Source organism: Marmota monax, unplaced genomic scaffold, assembly GCF_021218885.2.
Source record: "Marmota monax isolate L192 unplaced genomic scaffold, Marmota_monax_Labrador192_F-V1.1 WCK01_AAM20220418_F8-fsc00051, whole genome shotgun sequence".
NCBI lineage: Eukaryota > Metazoa > Chordata > Mammalia > Rodentia > Sciuridae > Marmota > Marmota monax.
In genome coordinates, this window is record NW_026695202.1 from 3223246 (window position 1) to 3245752 (window position 22507).

General features: G+C 56.5%; 1 protein-coding gene across 2 annotated transcripts in view; it reads left to right on the forward strand.

Annotated features, from left to right (window-relative positions):
- Chst11 (carbohydrate sulfotransferase 11) overlaps positions 1-20869 on the forward strand; it is a 213150-nt gene extending 192281 nt beyond the window's left edge. For both annotated transcript variants that reach the window (XM_046429719.2, XM_046429720.2), the window contains exon 3: positions 20015-20869. In XM_046429719.2, the coding sequence (XP_046285675.1) occupies positions 20015-20869 (855 nt within the window). The remainder of the gene's footprint in view (positions 1-20014) is intronic.
- Positions 20870-22507: the final 1638 nt, after the last annotated feature.

Here is a 22507-nt window from a genome sequence, read left to right on the forward strand (position 1 = left end):
GAGGCACCCTGGTTTCTGGGGGAAGGGTGCTTCCTGCTCCCCTTCCCACAAATGCCAAAGCCTGTGGCAGACTGGGGCCGGGGAGAAAGTCCCCAGCCTGGGGGGTCTTGAGGCGCATGCAGACCTCACCTGCTGCTGGACCACGCGGGGCCTGCGTTTCCCCAGCTGCAGACTGGGCGGTTCTCTGCCACAGTTGCTGCCCGTCGGGGGCAGGGGGAAGGTCAGAGGGCGGGTTTAATATGTGAGAGGTGCTTGGTTAGCGGGAGGAGTTGGGGTTTGCTTTGAGGGTGGCCGTGACGATCACCAGCTTAGCTGGACACGTGCCGCTTGACAGCGTCCACAGGCTCATCTGAAGTGCCCTTTGCCACAGTGGGCTTCCTGCACTGGTGGAACCCGCCCAGCAGGCCCGTGGTGTTGGACATGCTCATCGCTCACACACTTAAGAGGCCACCTGATCTTGGCCCACCTGCAGGACTCTGGGCAGGTCACTTCACTCTCTGGTCTCTGTGTCCTCATCTGTAAAGTGGGTGTAACAGCCACTCCTCATGGAGTACTTGACCTCAAAGACCCTGGGCTGGAACTCAAGGCCAAATGCAGACCCAGCACAGGCCCTGGGGTGAGCCCAGGAGGAGCTGGGGAGGAACTGGCCCTGACCAGGGTGCAAGTCTCTGACTCACCAGAAGATGGGGGAGAGGCTCTCGCCCTCCGGAGGCCCCAGATTCCTCATCCGTAATACAGGGACGGTGGTGAGGCTCTGAGATAAGACAGGGTGCCGGGCGCAGTGGCGCACACCTATAATCCCAGTGACTCGGGAGGCCGAGGCAGGAGGATTGCAAGTTCAAAGCCAGCCTAGCAACCTAGCAAGACCCTGTCTCTGATAAAATATCAAAAAGGGCTGGGGATGGGGCTCAGTGGTTAAGTGCCCCTGGGTAAGACTGGGTGACATCACCATGCGATCATCAGGCCAGCCGCCAAGCGAGACCCTTCATACCGCCTCACTTCACCCCCCTCTGCCCATGAGCCAGCCACTGTTCCTGTTCTGTGCTTTACAGACGCGGAAACGGCACCCGAGGTTGAGGAGCTCAGGGTCACCCAGCTGTGGAGGTGCAAGTGGAGGTGGCAGTGGGGTCGCTGGCTGCCGGGGACATGCCAGCTCCCGCGGGCCCACGTGGGCACCAGCTGCACCCCACTTGGGGCTCCTGGGCTGGTCACCCCACCCCTGGGGAATAGTGCTGGGGATGAAGGGTTCTGGGATCTCCGCAGCTGCTTCTGGAAGACGTGAGCTTGTGTGGGTCGCACCTGCCTGTCCCCGAAGGAATGTCACTCTGCGTGTTCATGCAGCCGTGGTGGGGCAGCCTCTGAACGGACAGCCAGCTGCAGGGCTTAGTGTCCATCAGGGAGGTCCTCCCGACCCCCATCCTTCCTGCACCGAGGTCCAGGCTACAGAATGGCATGGCCACCAACCGGCCCCCTCTTCCTGGTCCCAGCGCGGGGAGCCCCAGCTTGAATGCACACCCGGGGGGCTGGGCTGGGATCTGGGTCCCCGTCCCTGGACGGTGAGGCCAGCATCTCTTTCCAAATAAAGAGGTGGAGTGGTGGCATGTCACCATGGCTGTCACCCAGCCCAAGTCCTCACAGAGAGGAAGTGGGACACTGCTGGGGACCAGCCGTAGCTGCCGTGGCTTTTAAAGGGGACAGGTGAGAGGGCCTGTGATGGTCCGGGCCCTCGGGTTTGTCATTCTGGGGGTCAAAGCAGGGCTGAGTGGCCTGGGGGAGCCCCGTGTGCCCTCTGCCACCTGCTCCAGGTCACAGGCGTCCTCACTGTCCTGACTGTCCCTGGCCCCCTTGGGCAGGGTTTGCTTGCAAAGGACAAAGCCACCCTATCCCGCTAAGGTAGAGGGGGTGTGAAGGAAGGGCAAGCCCAGAGCGCGGAGGGTTGGGCGGGGGCCTGGCCACTCTGTCCCCGTCACCAGACCTCAGGGCCCCGGGAGCTGGGCCGTGCTCTCAGCTCTCAGCTGCTCGGCTGCGTCCTGGTGCATCTCAGAGCCACCCCAAAACAGCACTGCCACCCGGAACCTTCCAGCACCTCTGTGTGCCCACCTGTCTCTCTGCCCTCCAGTGCCACCTCCTGGGACAGGCAGGCGTACCGGACCGTGTGGCCCTGTGCCTCGCTCTCCCCTCTGTGCAACAGGGATACCAACGCTCCGCGTTGGGACGGGAGCAGGACAGAGTGGCCTGATGCACGTCAACTCCACCGAAGGTCACCCTGTGACTAGAGCTCAGAACAGCAGCGGGGGCAACGTCCTTTGCGGGTTTCGGTGTCCCCATGACAAGGAGTGATGTGACGAACTCGCTTCAGAGCACTTCAGAGAGAACACAGCCAGCGCCCGAGGAACAAAGAGAGTTTGGTCCCTTGAAGAGTCGCTGTCAGCCTTCACGCAGGAGAGGCTGGGAGGGTATTGGATGAGTTCCAGAGCGTCGCCACAGACGTGTCTTTTGATTCCTCAATATTCTCAGGGAGTATCAAGACTGTTTAATAAATAGGGAGACAAGGAGTTAAGGTATCGCCCCAGGTGAGGTATTGCGAGTCACATTTCAGTGGACCTCAGAGAGGCGATAAGTAATGTGTCGTGTAAGTACATCCCACAGAGCATTTGGGATATACTTATGCTACGATGATGGGACATCCCAACTTAACTGATGTTCTGTGTTTCCTTTGCATGATCTACCACACCTAAGTGACAGGCCACCCCAGGGGTCTCATTCTCCCCAGTACCTGGGTGCGTTAGGGACCGAGGTTGTTGGCATAGTGTGGACATCAAGAGCCCAGTTCTGGTATCATTTCATCCGAGTCGGTTCTCAGACGGCTCGGGCCCTGGGCGTGTCGTCCCACTGTGTCCTCACACCAGGAGGAAGTATTATTCATTGTCCCCACTTGACTAATGAATCTCAGGGTTCAGAAAAGTTTGGTGAGTTCTTCGGGGTGTGGCAGAGTCCAGCTTCCAACCCTGGTCCTCTTCTACAGTTTTGATTTCCCGTCACCCTCCAGCAGCACAGGGTGGGTTTATTTGGAGATGGTGGTGGTGGGTGGGCAGAGTCTCGCAGCCGAAGCCTCAGGTCCATCTTGGTGGATTCTCCATGGGAAGGTTCATCTCCCCAGACTCAAGCAAGACCAGGGGGGGTGGACTCCAGGGTTCGCAGACACTAACAGGAGTGGTGCCTGGATTCTCCTGCTCTGTGTCCGCCATCTTGGATGATCACCGGTAGCTGGACAACAGGGAGCCCTTTGGTCCTTAGGCATCAATCCCTCTGTGTCCATCCCGGAAGCCAGTGAAGTAGGATTGGCAAGAACAGGGCCTTGTCAACCCAGGCATTATGGAGCCAGTTTGGGGCAGACAGCAAATACCCGGCCCCTTCCTGCACAGAGAGGGACAGAGCAGTGGGTTCCAAGCTGAGGCTTCCGAGGGCCTCAGCTAGAATCCTTAGCAAAAGATGTCACCAGAGACTCTTTCATCCTTGGCTCTGGGTCCAGCTTCAGAGTTCAAAGGTAACTTTTGGCCTTTCATTTTATGACAGATCACTTAGAAGTTGGCTCCGGGGTGGTCCCCGCTGGCCAGCGAAGCCACATCACACGTCCCCCCAGGTGCAGGGCCCAAGCTCGAAGCAGACACTGGATCTGCCCCCCAGCGTGATCCCAGAGACAACCCAGGCCGTGGGCGGAAGTGGAAAGTGAAGGGGCTTCTAATTAAAAGGCTGCAGCGTAAACCAGAGGCTGGAACGGCACCTGGCACCGCAGACTAAAAATAAACCCTTTCCACCAAAGCAGCATCCCCATGGGGGTGGCCACATCTGCCCTTCTGTCTGTCCCCCCAGACAAAGGAATGCTCCAGGATGGGGCCTCCGGAAGGACCCAGCGTGGCAGGAGGGCGGGATGGGCTGGGCTGGGGTGCACGGGGTGTGTAGGCCTGCCATGGGTCTGAGGGTGCATTTAGAGTGTCATCCCCAAGGATCGCCTGACACCTGGGTCTTCCCTGGGCTGGCCTGGTGACAGGATGTGCTTAGAACTCACCACCTGTGTTTAGCACACCTGAACAATCCCACCATCCGGCAGAGTGTAGGATCCTGAAGGCGCAGGACGTGGGGCAGATACGTGCCGGTGGGAGGAACCGGAGAATATCAGGAGCAAGTCGAGGACGCGTCACGTGGTTGCTAGTGTTGAGACGATGATCTTTCCCTCTGGGCAGTTCCGGGGGCCACTGCGCTGTCTTAGCAGCGTATTTGTGAACAGGTGGGTCTCTAGGATCTAGAAGGAAATGGGCATTTCTTTGACCACCCCTCTCCTTGATGGTGTAGTCATGATGGTGACATTACATTATGAGAACGCTCTGGAAGGAATAATGCCTACCCGTGGCCAGTACCTGGGAGTGCATAGTGACAGTTCAAATTTGGGTTTGGATCCCTTAGGGTCCTATAGTTAGGGACGCTTTGATCTCCTGGCTCCCTCTGTTCAGCCCTTTGAGGATCATCAGATGTGTTGACCTGGCCAAGAGCAGGCAGCCAGGCCGGGAAGGTGTCCCTCTACCCAGGTGACTGAAGTGACAATAATCCAAGCTGAAATTCACTCCTCAGAGCCCGACGGTGTGGGCCAAGGAGCTGGCAAGAGGGTCGGGCAGGAGCGTGCTCGTGAAGCTGCCCTTCAAGGGAGGCAGACTCACCTCCCCTTGGAGATGCGCCTCGGTGGTAGAGGGGTGGTGACAAGATTGCACCAGTCAGTCCGCTGCCCAACACACTGGAGGTGCTCCTAGGTGTTCGCTCCTTAGTGAGTTCATCCAGTGCTTTACATTCGAGTTTCGAGGGGAATCCACATTCAGAACTAAAAGAGGAAGTGCTTTATTCGCCAGCCCTGATCAGCCATTCAGCAGGTATTTATTGAGCATCTACTAGGTCCCCAGTGATGTTGAAGTGATGGGGACAGAAATGGCAGACAAGCAGTGTTCCCAGCTCCATGAGTGAGTCAGGCGTCAGCCAGGCCCAGGGGAGGGGGAAGTGGGCCAGGCACACAGCTGCGCCTTCTGGAACGTTGGTGGGGGTTAAACCCAGGATTGAAAGAGCCCGTGGCTTCTAGACCTAGCAAGCTTTTAAATAATAGCAGTGATAATAATAATAGCTACAGTTTCTCCCGCTGTTCCTCCGGAGCATCTTTCCCTCCCTTGGGCTGCCCTCTAATTGGTTAAGTGGTTCCTTTAGAAGTGGTGAGAGGCTGTAATCAGTCGCTATTCAGATTCACAAGGACTGATTTGCCAGTCTCCTCGGGGCTGGGCCTAGACCTTCCCCAAAGCTGTGACTCCTGGGGAGGCAACCCCCTGAGGAACTGGGACGGAGTCAGACAAAAAGAAAAAAGCCAGTCAGGCAGCCCACGCCCGTGGACGAACCGCGGACACCCTCACGTCTTCTCAACCCCCGCGTCTGGAGTGATCATGCTGATCGCCTTCAGGCTGCTCTTCCGAAAGCTTGGGGGTCGTTCTGCACGCACTGCGAGCTCCTCTGAGGAGCTGGACCAGGACTCTCGGACCCAGGCCACCCACCGCTCGGCTGAGGTTAGGCAGAGTCCTGAGCCCGACCTGATTGAAACGCTCTGCCTCTGGCCAGCACAGGCTTCGGTTTCATGGGCTCCAATGTCCTCTTGTCCGTCTGCTTCGACTCAAGGAAACAGTGGGATCCTTAAAGTCCCGAGCTCCGGGCTTTGATCATCCTGAGACCACTGTCCCTGCCCAGGCCGGCTGGTCCCCACCTGCCCTGCCCTTCTGAGTGCCCCCGGCTTCCATGTTGGAGGAGCGGGAGGGAGGAGAAGGAGCCTCTTCCCAGAGCAGCAGGTGCAGAGGGGCAGGAAGGCAGGGGTCAGGCTGGTAGCCAGCGCCTTCCTCCCGTCCCTGGCTCATCCTGGGCCCGGGTCATGTGGCCACCAAACAGCAGGACGCCAGCCAAGGCCTAAGAAAAATCTCGGAGAATACACCAGTCCCTGAATCATAATGGTCTCTGGCTAATGGCAGCTCCACACTTGGGGGATCTTTTAGTTTCTTCTTACGGGTTTGGGGTTGTTTGTTCTTGTTAGTTTGGGGTTCCTGTTTACTTTGGCAGCGCTGGGGTGGGACCCAGGCAAGCATCTGCTGCTGAGCTACACCCCAGCCCTCCTCCTCCTCCTGTTTACCTCCAGGTATTTAACATTTCATTTCTAGACTGGTCTTAAGGGTTATAGCAAGAGAGAAAAACGGGAGAAAAAGAGACCAAGAGGTTAAGAAAAGCTTTGGAGAAACAGACCCACGACCCGGGCAGGTGACACTCCTCTTGGACCTTTCTGGTCCTCATTCTGTGAAGTTGTGCTGAGGCCTCCCGGCCTGACCATCTGATCAGCTGTCATGACGCTCAGGACAGCGGGGACAGGGGACCTGGCAAACCTGTATGCGTAGAGGTTATGGTGGCCCAGTACCCAGGCACTGAGGGTCCAAGCCAGGTTTCTGCGGATGATTCACGGGGAGGATTTGTTCAAGGCGCCCGCCCCTGAGGCTGCTGCCCGATCGGAGCCTGGGAATCTGCATTCTGACAAGCAGGTGCCCCTGGATGCTTGTGTTCTGCAGAGTTTGAGATCCGGACATTTAAAGCACACAGCATCCTGGCAGGAATGGGTAAGAATAGTCATTCCGGGGCCAGTGAGTGACCCCCAGCAGCCGCCTGAGGTCTAGTTTATGAACCTCACTGAAGAAATGAGAACCGGGGTGTGTAGAACCATCTAACGTGCAGACGGCCACATGGTGAGATGCTCAGTGGAACTGGACGGGGGAGGCGTGGGCAGAACAGAGGAAAAGTTTGTGGACTTTTAATTCAAAGTCCTTGCCCTGCCTTTTTATGTCTTTTCTGTTTTTTAGTGCCTCTTATCCTACCTCAGCCTGGAAACCAAAATCACTGGAATTCAATTTTTCAAACTCCACCTTTCATCACACTGGAAACACACCTCCTTCCTGTCTAGTCCCCCACCCCTCTCTCCAGCCCCACCCTCCGTGGGGTCCAGGGGGGGTACCAGGTGGGACTACCTGTTGTGCTCAGTACTAGGTAATAGTCACCTTTTGGTGGTCAGCCCCCTGAGGCACTGGTCCAAAAGTCCCTCATACTGAAGTGGCGGGGTCAGAACCTGAGCTTAGCTGTCTGTGTGTCTGACCGGGGGCATCTGCTGTCTCTGGACAGCTGACGTCGTCTGCCGGTGCCCTGGATCTCGAGCCTCTCTTAGGCCTCTTCCTTCCCAGCTTTCTAATCATTTATGGGACCAGATGGTGAAACAAACAGTGATTTATTTTTCAGGGACAGAGGGATCAGAATCCTTCTTTCTCACTGGCACTAAGTATCTATTATTTGAACACATATTTCCTGGCACATAGTCCACAAAGACGGCCCTTGAACTTGACATGGACTGCATTTAATCCTCCCTGTGTGCTCTTGAGTAGTAGGTGTGAGTAGCCCCATTAGAGATGGGGAAACTGAGGCCCGGACCTGTCCCAAGACCCGTCCAAGGTCACGCAGCTAGGATCACCCCCACCTCCACTCCCACATCCACAGCTGTGCGCCCTTCCCACAGTGCTGTGCTGCTGCCGGCTCTCGGGCTAGAAGAGTGAGTTACACAGGGCACGAGCCAGGCTTTGACTTGGGCTCGATGCAGGACCTGGCTTGTCCAGGTCCCTCAGGGGAAGGAACTCCAGAGAGCCCGCGGTTCCCCAGCTGAACGGGGAAGGGGCTGCCCAGGAGCTCACTGTGGGAGGAAGTAGCATCCGGGCTGTGGACGTCAAGGACGTGCCTGGTCCTGGGGACACCTTAGACCCAGCAGGTCCCTGGGCATGCAGCCCTGCATCCCCAAGCAGACTGACCCCTCGAACCAGGTCACTTAGTGGAAATAACAGCAGTCGCATTAGCACGTGCCATGTTTCAGGGTCCTTCTGAGGGCTCGACAGGTTCTGTGAGGTCGGCACTACTGCCACTCCCACCGTACAGAAGAGGTAAAGTGACCTTCCCAAGGTCACACAGGCAGGACTCCAACCCAGGTGGGTTCAGTGGTCTTACCTATCCTGCCTCCGAGGACAGGGGGCTCTGCGTTTGAAGCTTGCAGACAGGAGTGGTGGGCGATTGAGCTCTCTGTCAGAGGCCACAGTGGCTGCCACACCCTTGTGAGCCACCCCTGGTGAAGGCAGGCCCCACGGGGCTGTCCTGGAATGGGGGCCCATGCTCTGGAGGGCGCATTGGGTGCTCCCAGCACCAGCAGTCCTGAGCCAATGGCTCCAAGGCCACAGCTCCTGCCGGCCGATCTGGTGGCCCAGGGACCCTGGTGGGCGCTGCTGGTGGAAGAAGCCCAGGAAGAAACCTGTTCAGGCCCAGCCGACGGCTTCTTGCGCTTGTGGACTCGTCTTGCTGTTTTATTGTTTTAAAGTTTTGTTTCAAGGTAGTTGGAGATTTGGAGCTGCTTGAGGAAATCCCAGTCCCAGAATCTGAAAGGAAGAGCGTGGTCGTGTCAGGGTCTGACGTGGGTTCTGCTCTCAGAACAGTGTCCCCTCTGAAGGGCCAGCAGTTCCAGGCCCTGGGTAGATGGCCTTCATTTAGATCTCGCCTAGGCCCATCTTAGAGATGTAGAAACAGAGACACAGAGAGGTTGCCTTGTCTTAAGGTCACACAGCAAACGAGGGAGGGCAGGATTAGAACTCAAGAGGAGAACCGGAGCACCTGCTGTCCCTCCCGATTTTAGCTCTGCATCTTGTCACGGGTGGAAATGGGTGGGTGGGTTGCGATTCTCCAGTCCCATATTTCCTACTCGGCCAGGGGCAAGGGCAGGGCCTCAGGCCACCACCCCTGGCTCACTCTGCAGACCCCTGCTGCCTTCCCCTAGGTGCCTAGTTGTGTGGCCTGTGGTGAGAAGGACGCGCAAGGCCAGGCTCCCCGCCTCCTGGGAAAGCTTCAGGGCAGAGTCAAAGCGAGGGACAGAGCGAGGTGATCCGAGGTGGAGTCATGACCTCCACGGGGGAGGTTTTGGGGTGCTCTGGCAGAAAGGTTACGTGTCTAATAAGTGACACAGCGATTCTGTGTCAGCTCTGCGCTCTCACTTGGCAGTGCGTGGCCTGATCAGGGCAGGCCACGCGGTTGCCAGGAGCGCTTGTGTCCTGCAAACTATGGCCTCCTACTCTGGGGCAGTCCTGTTGCTGGAGGTGGAGATACCGGGTGAGCTCCGTACAGCGGCAGCCCCCAGGGAGCTGAGACAGGGGCTAGACAGGTAAACAGGTGGCTGTGGTATGTAGAAGGAAGACAGTGGGCTGTGGAGTCCGGGCCTGGGTCTATTCCTGCTCCCCACCTGCTAGCTTCATTATTATTGTTGTTATTTATTAGTTGTTGATGGACCTCTGTTTTATTCATTTATGTATATGCTGAGATCCGAACTCAGTGCCTCACACGTGGGAGGCGAGGGCTCCACACTGAGCCCAGCCCAGCCCCACACCTGCTGGCTCTGAGGCTCCAACTCCTCCCTCGGGGCCCCAGTTCCTCATGTGCAGCGGCCAGTGTCTGCCTCTCAGGGCTGGGTGGGAGCTGGGTGTTGGCAGGTGATAAGAGCTTAGAGCCCTGCTGGGCACGCAGCATGCGGTGCTGGGCCCTGCACGGTCAGGCTAGCAGGGGGTGTGACAGTCACCATATCTTGCAGCTTCCCAGGGAGGAAGCAACTGGCTGATGGGAGCCGGGGACAGGGCTGGGCCACCAGAGAGTCCTTTCCGAGGAGGTGAGGTGAGGGCGGGTGCCCACAGCCGTTGGTAAGAAAGGGGGTCGGCATGGAGACACCTGAGGGGGAGACCAGGGCAGAGGACTCGCCCGCCTGGGCCCCTAAGGTGTGAGAGAGCACCCCACTTCAGAAGCAGCCAGGGTCAGCGCCCCGCCAGGCAGGCCTGCAGGGCACAGGGCTACAGGTGGAGCCCGATGAGGGTCTGGAGCTCAGGAAGAACGGGGTCAGAGATGTGACGGGAGGCACCTGGTCTGCAGGGGACCCAGCTTGTCAGCCACCACCCAGCCTAGAGATGACACATCTGGTACCACGGTGGCCAGGGTGGGGAGGGGATGGCCCAGTGCTCGGCACAGCACCTGGGCAGACCGCTCCCCGAGACGGGACACAGGAAGAGGCAGTGACACCTTCCGGCATCTTCCATCGAGGTCCCTGCAGGGCGCTCTAGGGTGAAGACCCCAGGAAGTGAGGACACGCTCCTGCCCCCGTGCTCCCTGCCTCCCTGGTCCTTCCTGGGCCCTAGAGGGTGGCAGGAGTTCGGCTGCCCTGAGAAGGAGAGGACGTGGCATGTCCAGTGGGAGCGAGAAGGCAGGGAGGGAGCAGAGGAGAGGAGGAGAGGGACAGAGAAAGGAGGTTCATCTCCAAGGGGAGGATGCTGGGAAAGAGGCCGGGAGCCCCAGGCGGGCACAACGGTGCCTGGCCAGGCTGCGCTGGAGACTCCCTGTGGCTTCCAGCTTAGTCCCATGTATTTCCAGATGTTTCTGGTTAGAAGTTCCGAGAAAATGCCTGGCCCTTCTGGATTCTGGCCCAGGGTGAAGAGCGCCGCAGGCGGATTCAGCTGTAGTTTCAGAGCCGCAGGGTGGGCCGGGGGCTGGGCCCACCCCGAGGGCATCTCGGGAGCCCAGGGGACATCTGGGTGCCTCACCTGTGGCTGAAGAGCCCCGGGAGCAGCTGGTTTGATTTTGAATTCCAGCCACGTGTCCATGAAGGACAAGGGTCCAGAGAGGGGCAGGAGGATCACGAGCTTGAGGCCAGCCTGGGCAGCTTAGCGAAGACACTGTCCCCAAAGAAAATATAAAAAGCAGTGGTCAGCACTGGCCCCGCGAGTGTAAGACCTGGGTTCGTCCCCAGGACCACAGGAAGGAAGGACGACGGGACCTCAGAGATGTAGGCTTCGCTAGAAACCCTGTGCCACCACCCCGAAATCTGACTTAGGAGAGCAGAGTGGGGGGGCGCCTCCCTGGGCCGTGAGGGTCCTTGTCATGGGCCCTCAGGAGGACACTGGGCCTTGAGAAGACAAGAGGGCAAGACTCGTCCTGTGACATACACAGGTGACACCGTGTTCCAGGTCCTGTTCCCCCATGTTGAGATGGATCACCCCAGAAATACCAGGGCGAGGGCACAACCTTTTATTGGAAGGACAGAACAGAGAGAGTCCTCCGCAGAGGAGGGGGTCCAAGTGGGGGCCCCGGGAGGGGGCTGTCCTGCCCCTTCTCAGGTCTCAGGTCCCTTTGTTGTCATGCCCTCTCCTCCCATCCTGCCTACCCCACCAGAAGGTGGAGGGACCCGAGGGAGGAGCTGGTTCCCTGGAGGCAGGTGACCGTGCAACAGGAGGGGAAGGGGAAGCGCCCTGGAGTGTTAGCGTCTTATTTCCTCTTGGATCGGCCCCATCTTCCTGACCAACCATTACCCTCACTGCCCTTCCCCAGCCTCGGCCGTCTCTATGGAATGTCCTGCCTGAGCAAGTACTCACGGGAAATTCTGATTCCGTAACTTCAGAAACGGGAGTTCACCAGGGCATCTCTCCTGAGTTGGGTCTAACGGTCACTGTCAGAGGGTCTTCGGACCTAGAAGCCGTGCTTGTCCCCACAGGTCTGAGCCACCCACCAGCCTGTCACCTGCAGGTGCATCTGTTGAGGGCAGGGTGGGGTGGCACTGGTCAGGCTCTTGGTCTGGCTTGTTAATGAATGACCCATTGGCCTAGAATTTTCCAGCTCATTCTGTTTCTCTCCCAACCTCCTGCAGTCCCTCTGCCGGGTGCCTCCCTCAGGGCAGCAGACCTGAGTAGGAACACCGGCCATTTCTTGGGGAGCAGTAGATTTTGGGGGTTTTTTTTAGATTTTTGTTTTTTCAGAAGAAAACAAATAGACAAAGCCCCCCTCCACCCCCTTGTGGCTTTGCTTGGAGGGACAGGCAGGAGGTGACAAGAGCCATGGGGAGGCCCAAGGCCAGCTCCCCTGGGAAGGCTGTGGCGGCCTGTCCCCACTGCCCCCAGGTGCTCTTGTTCCCTGGAACTGGGGGTCTCCCCAGGAGGCTCTAGTTGGCACTGGAAGTGCATTCATTCATGACAATTGGCCATGCCCTCAGCCGCCGCCTGCCTTGACCCCACTTGCTCGTCTGAACCCCTCTGTTCGCTGCCACCGCTCTGAAGCACCACTTAGTGTATAAATAAAGGCCCCCGCGCCGCCCCCGCCCCCGCCCCCGCAGGGCAATTATGTCTGCGAAGCTTCCTTTCTGGAAGCCTGATGGGGGAGGGGGCCGCACCTCCCTGTCCCTGCTGTCCAGCCTGTTCCTGTCACTCTGGGTACAGCCCAGGCAGGGCCAGCCACGGTGTCCTACCTGTCCCCTGCTCCCTTGCCTCCGGTCTGCACTCTGTGCCCCACCCTGTCCCCTCCTTGGGTGGCCTTCTCTCTGTGCCCAGTGGCGGGGAAGCCACCACTTTTCCTAAGACAGGGCGTAGAGACCGGGAGGAGCGCCCCAAATTGGGCCAGCGCAGGGGAGCCTTGCCCTTGTTCCTTATTCTGGATGATAAACTAGGTCACTTGCTCCTGCTTGGATTCAGAATTCCCACCGACTGGCTCCTCGTGTATGGAGTCACAGTGCTCCTCTTGGTTGGGGAGGTGGCCAGGGTGTCCTTTCCAGCACACGGCCTGTCCTGGCACCACCACATTGATGGCTCTGTAGTGACACTGGAGCAGGTCCCAGGCTGGCCTGCCCTCGCTCTCTCTGTCCGAGGACTCATCCCTACCCCACTGCTAGGCCTGCTGGGGAGACGGAGCAAGAAGACCCCTCCTCCCTCTGTACCTCGCAGCTGCACCCACACAAAGGCAGAAGCCCCGGGCTCCAGTCCTAGCCCTGTGGCTCCCAGGCACAAGTGGGCGAGTGCCCGTCTCAGGGCCTCAGCTGGCCATCTGAAGAAGCAGGCTGGGGATGGGTGGTGGCAAAGGCATTTCCAACCTTGAAGCTCCGCGTTCTAGGCCATACAAGCAGAGGGGTCTTCACGCCTCGAATGTCCTGAACTCGTGGTGTCTTATCCCCTTCTGGGCCCCAGGTCAACGTCTGTGACCCCGCCTGTGCTGTGTGTGCGTCCGGAGGTCCTCAGCCTGGCCTTAAGAATCAGATGCTCAGCTCCTCGGTGAGCAGCTGGTGAATTCCGTTGGGCTCGTCCCTGTAGCACTCCGTGGTTGGTGGCCTTCTGCCACGTTGCCATTGGGACTGTACACGGGCCGTCCTTGAAAAAGGAAAAAGGCCGTGAGTGGACAGACAAGTCTTAGTACTAAAGACATTAATGTGTAGGCACAGAGCTAACTGCCCTGTGAATCCTGCCGGTATTGGGTACCTTTTTCTGGAACCCATAAGATGCCGGCCCCCACCCCAGCAGCCTCAGAGGCTGGAAGTGAGCTGAACTCACACTGTTGATGGTGACTGGCGTCTCAGAGAGCCTGAGATAAAGGGGCCTGGGTGATGGTGGGGAGATGGCCCTTGGGCCCCAGGTTGTTGCGATTGCCAAGGGTGGAGAAGAGGGGTTCCAGAAACGTGAGGCTTTAGAGCCCCAACTTCAGAGCTGGTACCTCCTCTCCTCTCTGCAAAAGGCTCCCGTCCCCTCACCAGGAATAGACACCACGCAAAAATGAGAGCCCCAGAGAATGGCTCCCATGTCCCTTTAGGACAGTGGGGAAATGGGGTATCATTGAAACTTGCTCCTTTATTAAGAAATAAATCAGCCTTTTGGGGTATCTCTCACCCCGTAGCCCACTCACTCCTAAATCCCATCATGCCTCGCCGTCCCGTGGCTCATCTCTACTGGCTGCAGCCCTGCTCCTTAGACCTCCATCTCCTTAACAGCTGCCCATCAAGGGCCTGCCATCACATCTGTCTGGCTCCTCCGTCAGCAAGACACTGAATCTCCGTGAACCAGGCGTTTTGTAGGATGACAAATGTATGTGACGTTGACCGCAGAGCCTGCTCGGGTAAAACGCAGGGCTAAGTCAGCAGTCCTCAGAGCGGGACAGAGGCCACCAGCCCCACGATCGCAGTCGCGGGACCACTAGCAGGCCGCGGTCCAGGCTGTGCACCTTGTCCCCCCGCCCCAGCTGACCTGCGCAGGTGGCATCTGAGCATCCACAGTGTCCCCCCAGCCCGCTGTGTTTCTTACCTACAGAAGGCAGAGGGACCAGCTGGCTGTCCTGCCAGCCACTGACAAAATGACCCGCTGTGAGGTTTATGACAGTTACTACTTCCTGAGCACTCGAAGTGTCCCGGGTACTGTGCTAAGTGCCTTCCCTGTGGGTTCTCAGTCCTAAAACAACCCTGAGGAGTACCACTCTTACTGTGCCCAGTTTACAGACGGGGAAACTAAGGCCGGAGAGAAGTCGAGTGACTCAGGCAAAACACCGGTAGAATAGGCTGGAAAGAGAGTCTGGGAAGAGGGTCAAGCGCAGAGCCTTCAAAGCCAGCTGGTTCAAGGGGTGAAGCTCCAGGAGAACCTGGAGGGCCCCTCTTCCCAGAGTGTCACCCTCAGGGAGGCCATCTCCATGGGGGAGGGGAAGCCCTCCTCCCTCTCCACCAGCGGTGACTTCCCAGAGCCCAGAGCTGGCCGGCAGGTGCACCGCCCGCCTGCCCCGCTGCCTTCAGATTTCCCAGGAAATCCAGCCGCCCCCCCCACCCCACCCCGAGCAAGCAGCGTCCCTTCCCCGCCATTGTCCCTGTTGCAGGCCACCATTCATCCGAAGCCAGTCCAGCTTGGCAGCGGCCCCATTCCTGTTCCAACGCCCCTCCCGCACCCTGCCCAGGCCTCCGGAAGCCCAAACAGAGGCTCTGAGATGTGAATCAGGCCCTTCCAGCTGCACCTGGCCGGCCGGAAGGGAGCCCCGTGCCACACGCCCTTGTGGGCAGCGCTGGGGGCCCCTGACCAGCATTTGGTTCCCTTCCTCCTTCCTCCTGGCCTCCCCAGATGGTGGGCAGTGCCAGGGTCCTCCCCTCCTCCAGGGCTGCCGCAGTCACCCGGGGCTCAGCGCTGGCCTTAACAACCCTGAGGAGTCCCAGGAGCCCCGCTGCTCGTCGGCCTCCACCTCTGGGCTGGTGCGGAGCCCTGAAGCCGCAGCTGCAGGCGGGGTGCCAGGCCCGCAGAGGGCAGGGGGCAGGGGGCAGGGGTAGGCACCAGAGCCAGCAGCCTCACAGCCGCGGACCCTGCACAACGCCTGCCACCCCGCACTGGATCCTTCCTTCATTCCCTTGATGAATCTCAGAGTGTCTGTTACGTGCCAGGCACTGGGAATACAACAGTGAGCCCCCAAAATGAAAAGTGTCTGCTCCAGAGCTCGGGGTGTGACTCCGTGGTAGATACGTGCTTGGCCTACAGGGGGCCCTGGTTCCATTCCCACCACCACCAATTAAAAAAAAAAAAAAATCTGCCCTCTGCCCTCTTCAAGATCCAGAAGGGAGAGGCCAGCAAAATAAGTCAGTTGTGATAAGTGGGTCAGAAGCAGGTGGGTGCTGAGGTCAGGGAAGGGGATGGGGAGAGCTGAGGCCCCAGAGGTTTCTCTTTTTTGGGGGGGGTGTACCAGAGATTGAACCCAGGAGCGCTTAATCACTGAGCCACATCCCCAGCCCTTTTTAAATATTGTATTTAGACACAGGGTCTCTGAGTTGCTTAGGGCCTCGATAAGTTGCTGAGGCTGACTTTGAACTTGTGGTCCTCCTGCCTCAGCCTCCTAAGTCACAGGGATTAACAGGTGTGGGCCTCCCCAGCCAACCAGAGGTTCCTCTTAATGGCCACCCTGACCCTGAGTTTTTCTGGATGCATTTGGGGGTGGCCAGTGCCTAGCTGGTTCCACCTGGCTGTTTTGTAGTTGGCTCTGGGGTCCTTTAGCTGAGCAGGGGCAGCTGGCTTTGGGGCATCGGGGCTCCAGCAGGGGCAGTCCTTCCCATCCTGGAGTGACTGGGAGAGGCTGCAGGCGGTGGCCCTCAGGCAATCCCAGCCCAGTGAGATGGGAACTCCCAGCTGGGTCTGGAGACCTCCTCAGGCAGGATCTCTGAGTGCAGTCTGCCTAGATTAGAACCCCAGCCTCAGTTTTTTGGTTTGTTTGTTTGTTTGTTTTGTTGGGGATTGAACCCAGGGCCTTGCGCGTGCCAGGCAAGCACTCTACCAACTGAGCTATATCCCCAGCAGGCCCCCCAGCCCGCCTCAGTTTCCAGATCTCTAAGTTGGGAATACGAGTGATACCTGCCTCACAGAGTGTGAGGATTAACAATGGCTGGAACATAGTAGGTGCTCAATAAAATGGTAGCTGTGGAAAGGTGTGCCCCTCTCTTGCTATAGCTGTGGTTTCCACAGTAAGTCCTGGTGACCAGCCCTCTCCCTGAGTTTAAGAATTGCTGGACCAGAAGGAAATGTAGTAGACTCCGAGCAAATCAGCTCAACGGGTTCTGTCCCTTCCCCCAGTTCTGCAATGAAAGACAAAAGAATGCATCAGAAATATTCCGATTTTTTCAAACACAGAAGCTGAGGCTACGCCTGAGCTAATACTCGTGAAAGGCAGATTCGGACAGTCCCAGTCACTGGAAGCTTCCAGAGTTACCTGTTTCTCTGGATTTCCATTTCCCTGCATGTCCCCTACCCAAGCATTGAGATGAGCAATGGTTCTTCCTTGTGCGTGGGTCTCGCATCTGAGGGAGGTTGCAGACATCACAGGAGATGTTTTAACTTAAGGGAAACCAGCTCCTCTTCCTTTTAAGATGAAACGGTAGTAAAATTTTAAAGGCTTTGTCCAACAACCTCTATATTTGGTACTTAAAGTAATTATAGTTGCCTTTTTTAAATGTCCAAATTAAAAATAGACATTGCAAGGAGATCACAGGACACAGCCCAGAGCCAGGAGCCATGTCCACGGTTTCCGAGAATCAGCCTCCCCTGACCTAATGGGTACTTCGGGGAGATCAGAGGGGCATGAACGGAGCTGGAGACTGGGGCTGGGGAACGTCTAGGAGCCTCCCAGCAGCAGATGGTGAACCTGGATGCTGAGCGCTGTGATTAACAAGAGCTGTGAACTGGAGAGAGATGGTAGATTACAGACATTTCCACAGAGTAGAAGTGTGGTTCTCAAAGTGTGGTGACCGGACCATCAGCACCAGCACCACCTGGGGTTAGGGGTTGAACTGGGTCCCCTTGCCCCAAGTTCATGTCAAATTCTCAACCCCAAAGTCCCTCAGAATGCGACTGTGGTTGGAGATGGTGTCTTTGAAGAGGTGATCGTATAAAAACAAAATGTCCAGACAGCAGTCTAATCCTTAGAAAAAGAGGAGACCCCGGTGGGGCCTGATCAAGGGAGAGTGTGTGAAGAGGCAGGAAGGATGTGAGGCAAGGGAGGGTGTGCTTGAGCCAAGGAGGGAGTCCCCGGAACACCAGCCCTCCCCAGCACCTTGATCTTGGACTTCAGCCTCTGAAACTGTGGGAAAATGCCTTCTGTTGTTTAAACCCTCCAATCTGGGGTCCAGCTGCCCTAGCAGACTCACACGCTGGGAACCTGCTGGAAATGCAGATTCTCAGGTCCTGTCCCCAACCTGCTGACTCATCAGTTCTGGGAATGGAATCCAGCAAACTGCTTTATGTGACTTCCATGCACACAAAAGCTTGAGAACCAGTCGATAGTTATTATTGACCCAGGAGAGAATGATGTAGGTGTGGAAAGAAGGAAAGGCCCTTTTGTAGGCTCTGTGGTCCCTGGGAATGTCTCAGTGGGCTCCTTGATTGACAGGTATATAAAAGGGGTCTGTAGACAGGGGACATGGAAGCAACATGCCTCAGACATTGCAGTCTTCCTCATCACAAATTCTAACATGTTGTTATCCACGAAGGAACATGGAGATTGTCCTGCCCATCTTGGTGTGATGGCAGAGGAGTCCTGTCTTCCCTGTGACCTGTCCAGGGCTCCCCTTCATCCAGGATTCCTGAACCAAGCTTCAAGGAATCCACAGAATTTCTAGGGATCTGGAGTTGTGTTTAAGATTTTATGAATTTTGTGTTTTTTTATTTTGATGACAATCTTTTGAAAAAGTTCAAGCATTTCTGGGTTATCAGCCTCACCCCCTGACACCCTAGTCCTGCCACGGGATGCCCTGGCACACGTGTTCACCGATGGTGTTTGGTGGCACCAGGTGGATCCATTTTATTGTTTTTAGCTAATTCGAGGTGGGTGGAGAACAAAATGTGTGGACGGTGCACTTGTACCAAGTAAAAAGGCAACTGGAGTCACAGCTGTGGAGTGCTGGAGTAAGTGGGAATGAGAAGCCGGAACCCTAGTGGCCACGCAGCACAGTAGCAGGGATTTCGGAAGGGCCTGCCCAGAGCCCCCAGAGAGCTCCACAGGATCCCGCAGGACCTCAGTTCCCATAAAATACCCCCCACTGTGCTGAGGTATTCATCTGAGTGTCTGCTTTTGTTTTGGTCTTGGAGCTGGATACCTGGTCTTATATTTGTGCATAGTTTAGTGATGACGTATTTTTAATCAATCCAGTCAACACTATTCTGAAATTGTTTGAAAACTAAAAAGCATTAAAACATGTTTTTAAAGACTTGAACACAGGTGAGTTTCCTCTGGACGTGGCTCAGCTTTGAGAAGCTCTCTGGCCCCAGGCGCCCTGAGGGAGGTCATGTGACCTGGCTGTGGCAGCTGGTCTCCTCGCCTCCTTCTCTGCTGTGGAAGAGAAAAAACCCACAAATGCCACATTTCAAAGCCCCATTGAATTATTTTCCACTTCTGCCATTGGAGGGATTGGAGGGAAAGTGACTCCAATGTCTGGGGTCCATGTTCCCTCCTCTGTGGCCAGGATGCTGAAGCACAGCCTCCCTGGGGATCTAGAAAAGGGGGAGGGGACCCCCTCACTCTTCCGCTCATCTTAGGAATTTCATTGCCTTCAAAATTATCCTGAGCAACTCAAACGGCAAAATCGATGGGCCCTGTTTTCCTCGTGCTCTTTCCATTTCCTTGAAGGACCTTTTTCTTCTTAATGGCATTGCTTACCAGCCCAGGTCGCCCATGAGTGCTCCTCTTACCGTGATGGATACATCTGCTTCCAAGTCAGGAATTGCAAAGGTCAGAGTTTCTCTATTCAAAATAAATATTAATTGAATTCAGTGACCTGGGACTGACCTGTGGCAAAACTATAGAGCTGGCAAGATTGATCTTTGAGATTCCCGACCTTCTCTCTTAGGTTTCTTTTTTCTCCTTTCATAAAAGAATACACACCTGTTAACCCCCCTGGACCAGCCCGGGAATCCTTGGGACAAAGGGGGAAGTGGGTCCCGGGTTTCCCAGGAGTGCCTTTCGGGGATGAAGGGCAGGGGTAGGAATAAGGCTGGAAAAGCAGCTTGGAGGTCAGCAGACCCGTGTATGGTGCGGAGTCTTCTTGGGACAAGGAAGAAATCAGGACACCATGTCACCTGCAGCTCCTGCAGCCATTCCACAGCCTGGTGTTGTCCCTAACTTGAAGCACAACTAACAACTCCTTTTCTGTTTAAAGGAAGGGACTAGCCCACACTCTGGAGAGCAGGGGAGGTGTCATGGCTCCGAGCCTACAACAGGGTGTCATCCTTCCGAGCGGGTCCCTGAATCCCTGGGTACTGGTGACCAGGATGGCAGAGCACAGGGCATGGTGGTCTCCTGTTTCCGAGTCCAGAGAACTGGCACAGACTGGACAGTCCTTGGGGAGAAACCTTTGTTCCTGAAATTTAGAGGAGCACAGACGTGTCCCAAGCACAGACATGTCCCTCTATCGAGACTCGTAGCTCTTTGCCTAGACTGTGACCACACAGGTTGGGCCTCCCCACGCCCTTCCCGCACCCGGGGAGGTCTAGCTGCGTGTCTGGACGTGGCCAAGTGGAAAAGTTCCAGACGCCCCCTGACCTGTGTCCCCCCTCTTGTGTCCCCTCTGCAGCTGGAACTCTCCAACACGGCCGTCCTGCACCAGATGAGGCGGGACCAGGTGACCGACACGTGCCGAGCCCACAGCGCCCTGAGCCGCAAGCGGCGGGTGCTGACCCCCAGCGACCTGAAGCACCTGGTGGTGGACGAGGACCACGAGCTCATCTACTGCTACGTGCCCAAGGTGGCGTGCACCAACTGGAAGCGGCTCATGATGGTCCTGACGGGCCGCGGCAAGTACAGCGACCCCATGGAGATCCCGGCCAGCGAGGCGCACGTGGCGGCCAACCTCAAGACGCTCAACCAGTACAGCATCCCCGAGATCAACCACCGCCTCAAGAGCTACCTCAAGTTCCTGTTCGTGCGCGAGCCCTTCGAGAGGCTGGTGTCCGCCTACCGCAACAAGTTCACGCAGAAGTACAACACGTCCTTCCACAAGCGCTACGGCACCAAGATCATCCGGCGCCAGCGCAGGAACGCCACGCAGGAGGCGCTGCGCCGCGGCCACGACGTGCGCTTCGAGGAGTTCGTCGCCTACCTCATCGACCCGCACACGCAGCGCGAGGAGCCCTTCAACGAGCACTGGCAGACGGTGCACTCGCTGTGCCACCCGTGCCACATCCGCTACGACCTCGTGGGCAAGTACGAGACCCTGGAGGAGGACTCCAACTACGTGCTGCAGCTGGCGGGCGTCGGCGGCTCGCTCAAGTTCCCCGCCTACGCCAAGTCCACCCGAACTACGGACGAGATGACCACCGAGTTCTTCCAGAACATCAGCTCCGAGCACCAGACGCAGCTCTACGAAGTCTACAAACTCGACTTTTTAATGTTCAATTACTCAGTGCCAAGCTACCTGAAATTGGAATGAGGGGCGGTGGGGGTGGGGGCTGCGGTGGGGGTGGGGTGGGGTGGGGTGGGCACCGGGGAGGGGAGCGGGCAGAGGGAGAGAGTCATGCTTTTTAATTTAAGATTTTTATTTGTCAAAAGAATTCTATGGATATTGGGTTATTTTGTAAATTAATATTGCTCTGGGGAACGTGCTGCGAGCAGCATGGTGAGAATTATTTAAAGTCCTTCGAAGGGAGGGACCGCCGTCTTCAGCAGGGGAAGAGGGTGGATTGTCCTTGTTTTCAGAAGTGAATACTGCAACACTGTCTCAGAGGTTTCCTTGTGTCCTGGTGAATTCCATGGTGACTTGTGCATTCCACGAGTTCTGATTAATGTTATTTATAGTTATTTAAACACAGTCTCCGTATAGATTTCTTTTTGGCAGCAGAACGCCGAGGTCCCCTGAAGAAATCTATGGTTCCAGCTTTGCTCGCTACAGCTCATTGGGGGGCACGATGTTCTCCCTACTAACCTCTCATGGGGTCGTCTGGTGACAATCCTTGTGATGCGTGTGGATGCCACTGTTCTTGAAGTTCTGCTGGAGACAAATAGGTCACTATTGCACTCAGAGGCATCTTCCCAAGGGGCTAATCCCAAACCCAATGCAATTGACCCCAAAGTCCCTTGCCATAAAGAAATGTGACTTTTTTTTTTTTAAACCCAAGGAGAGAGCTGATTGTAGCAATTTTTTTTTCACCAAAATTAGCAGCCTGATAGAATAGGCTTTTTTTAAACAGAAAATTTTAACTGGCAGTGCCGGTTGTGGTGAAGGTGAAGCAGCTGTTGCTTTATGGCCAACAAGTATTTATTGAGCATCTACTATATTCTAGGTTCAGGTATAGGCCCTGCAGACAGAGCATTGAACAAACCCAGTAGACTTAGCCCTCAAGAAGCTTTACGTGGACACAGAGCATCCAGCTCGACATTAACCAGGCCCCTGATCTTTACGGACTTCAAGTGGGGTTTGGACTCTGTAACTCTAGAAGGCCCGTGAGCCCTACATATTTGCATTTTTCTCTGGCCCAAATTTGAAAACCACACACTTGGATCAGGCTACTCAGTGAGTAATCTAAGGTCATTACCCAAGAAATAGCAAAAATATTTCCTATTTTGTGCCCTGAAGCCCCGGAAGGGACTCTCCAGGCACAGCGTGGAAGAGTGCTGTGACCGAGGTCTGGTTGGGTAAGGAGAGGAGAAGGTCCTCAAGTGCCTCCTCCCGCCATGTCCAGTCAACATCCGCATCCCCGGGTGGAGGTGTCTTCTACGCTTCCCAGGTACACACTTGGGGAGTTGCAACAGGCTGCATTTATGCCCCTTGTAAAGATCAGAGGTGGGCTGTGTGGGCACGTGCTTACCCGCCCACCTTCCCCATCCTGCAGAGGCTAAGAGACCCTCCGAACCTTCGTGACTGCCAAGCATGGGCGGCAAGGACAGCCTCCTGCCCTCTTCTTCCACACTCCTTTCCTCTGGAAGGCTGCCACTGGCCACTCCTGTTCCTTGCTGATTAACATCCAAACCTGCTTCTCAATTCCAGCCATTTCCAGCGCTTTCTCGGTTGAAGTTTGAGCCACATCCCTCTTACAGCTAGTGAATGAGTCGGTAGCAGATACTGTATATA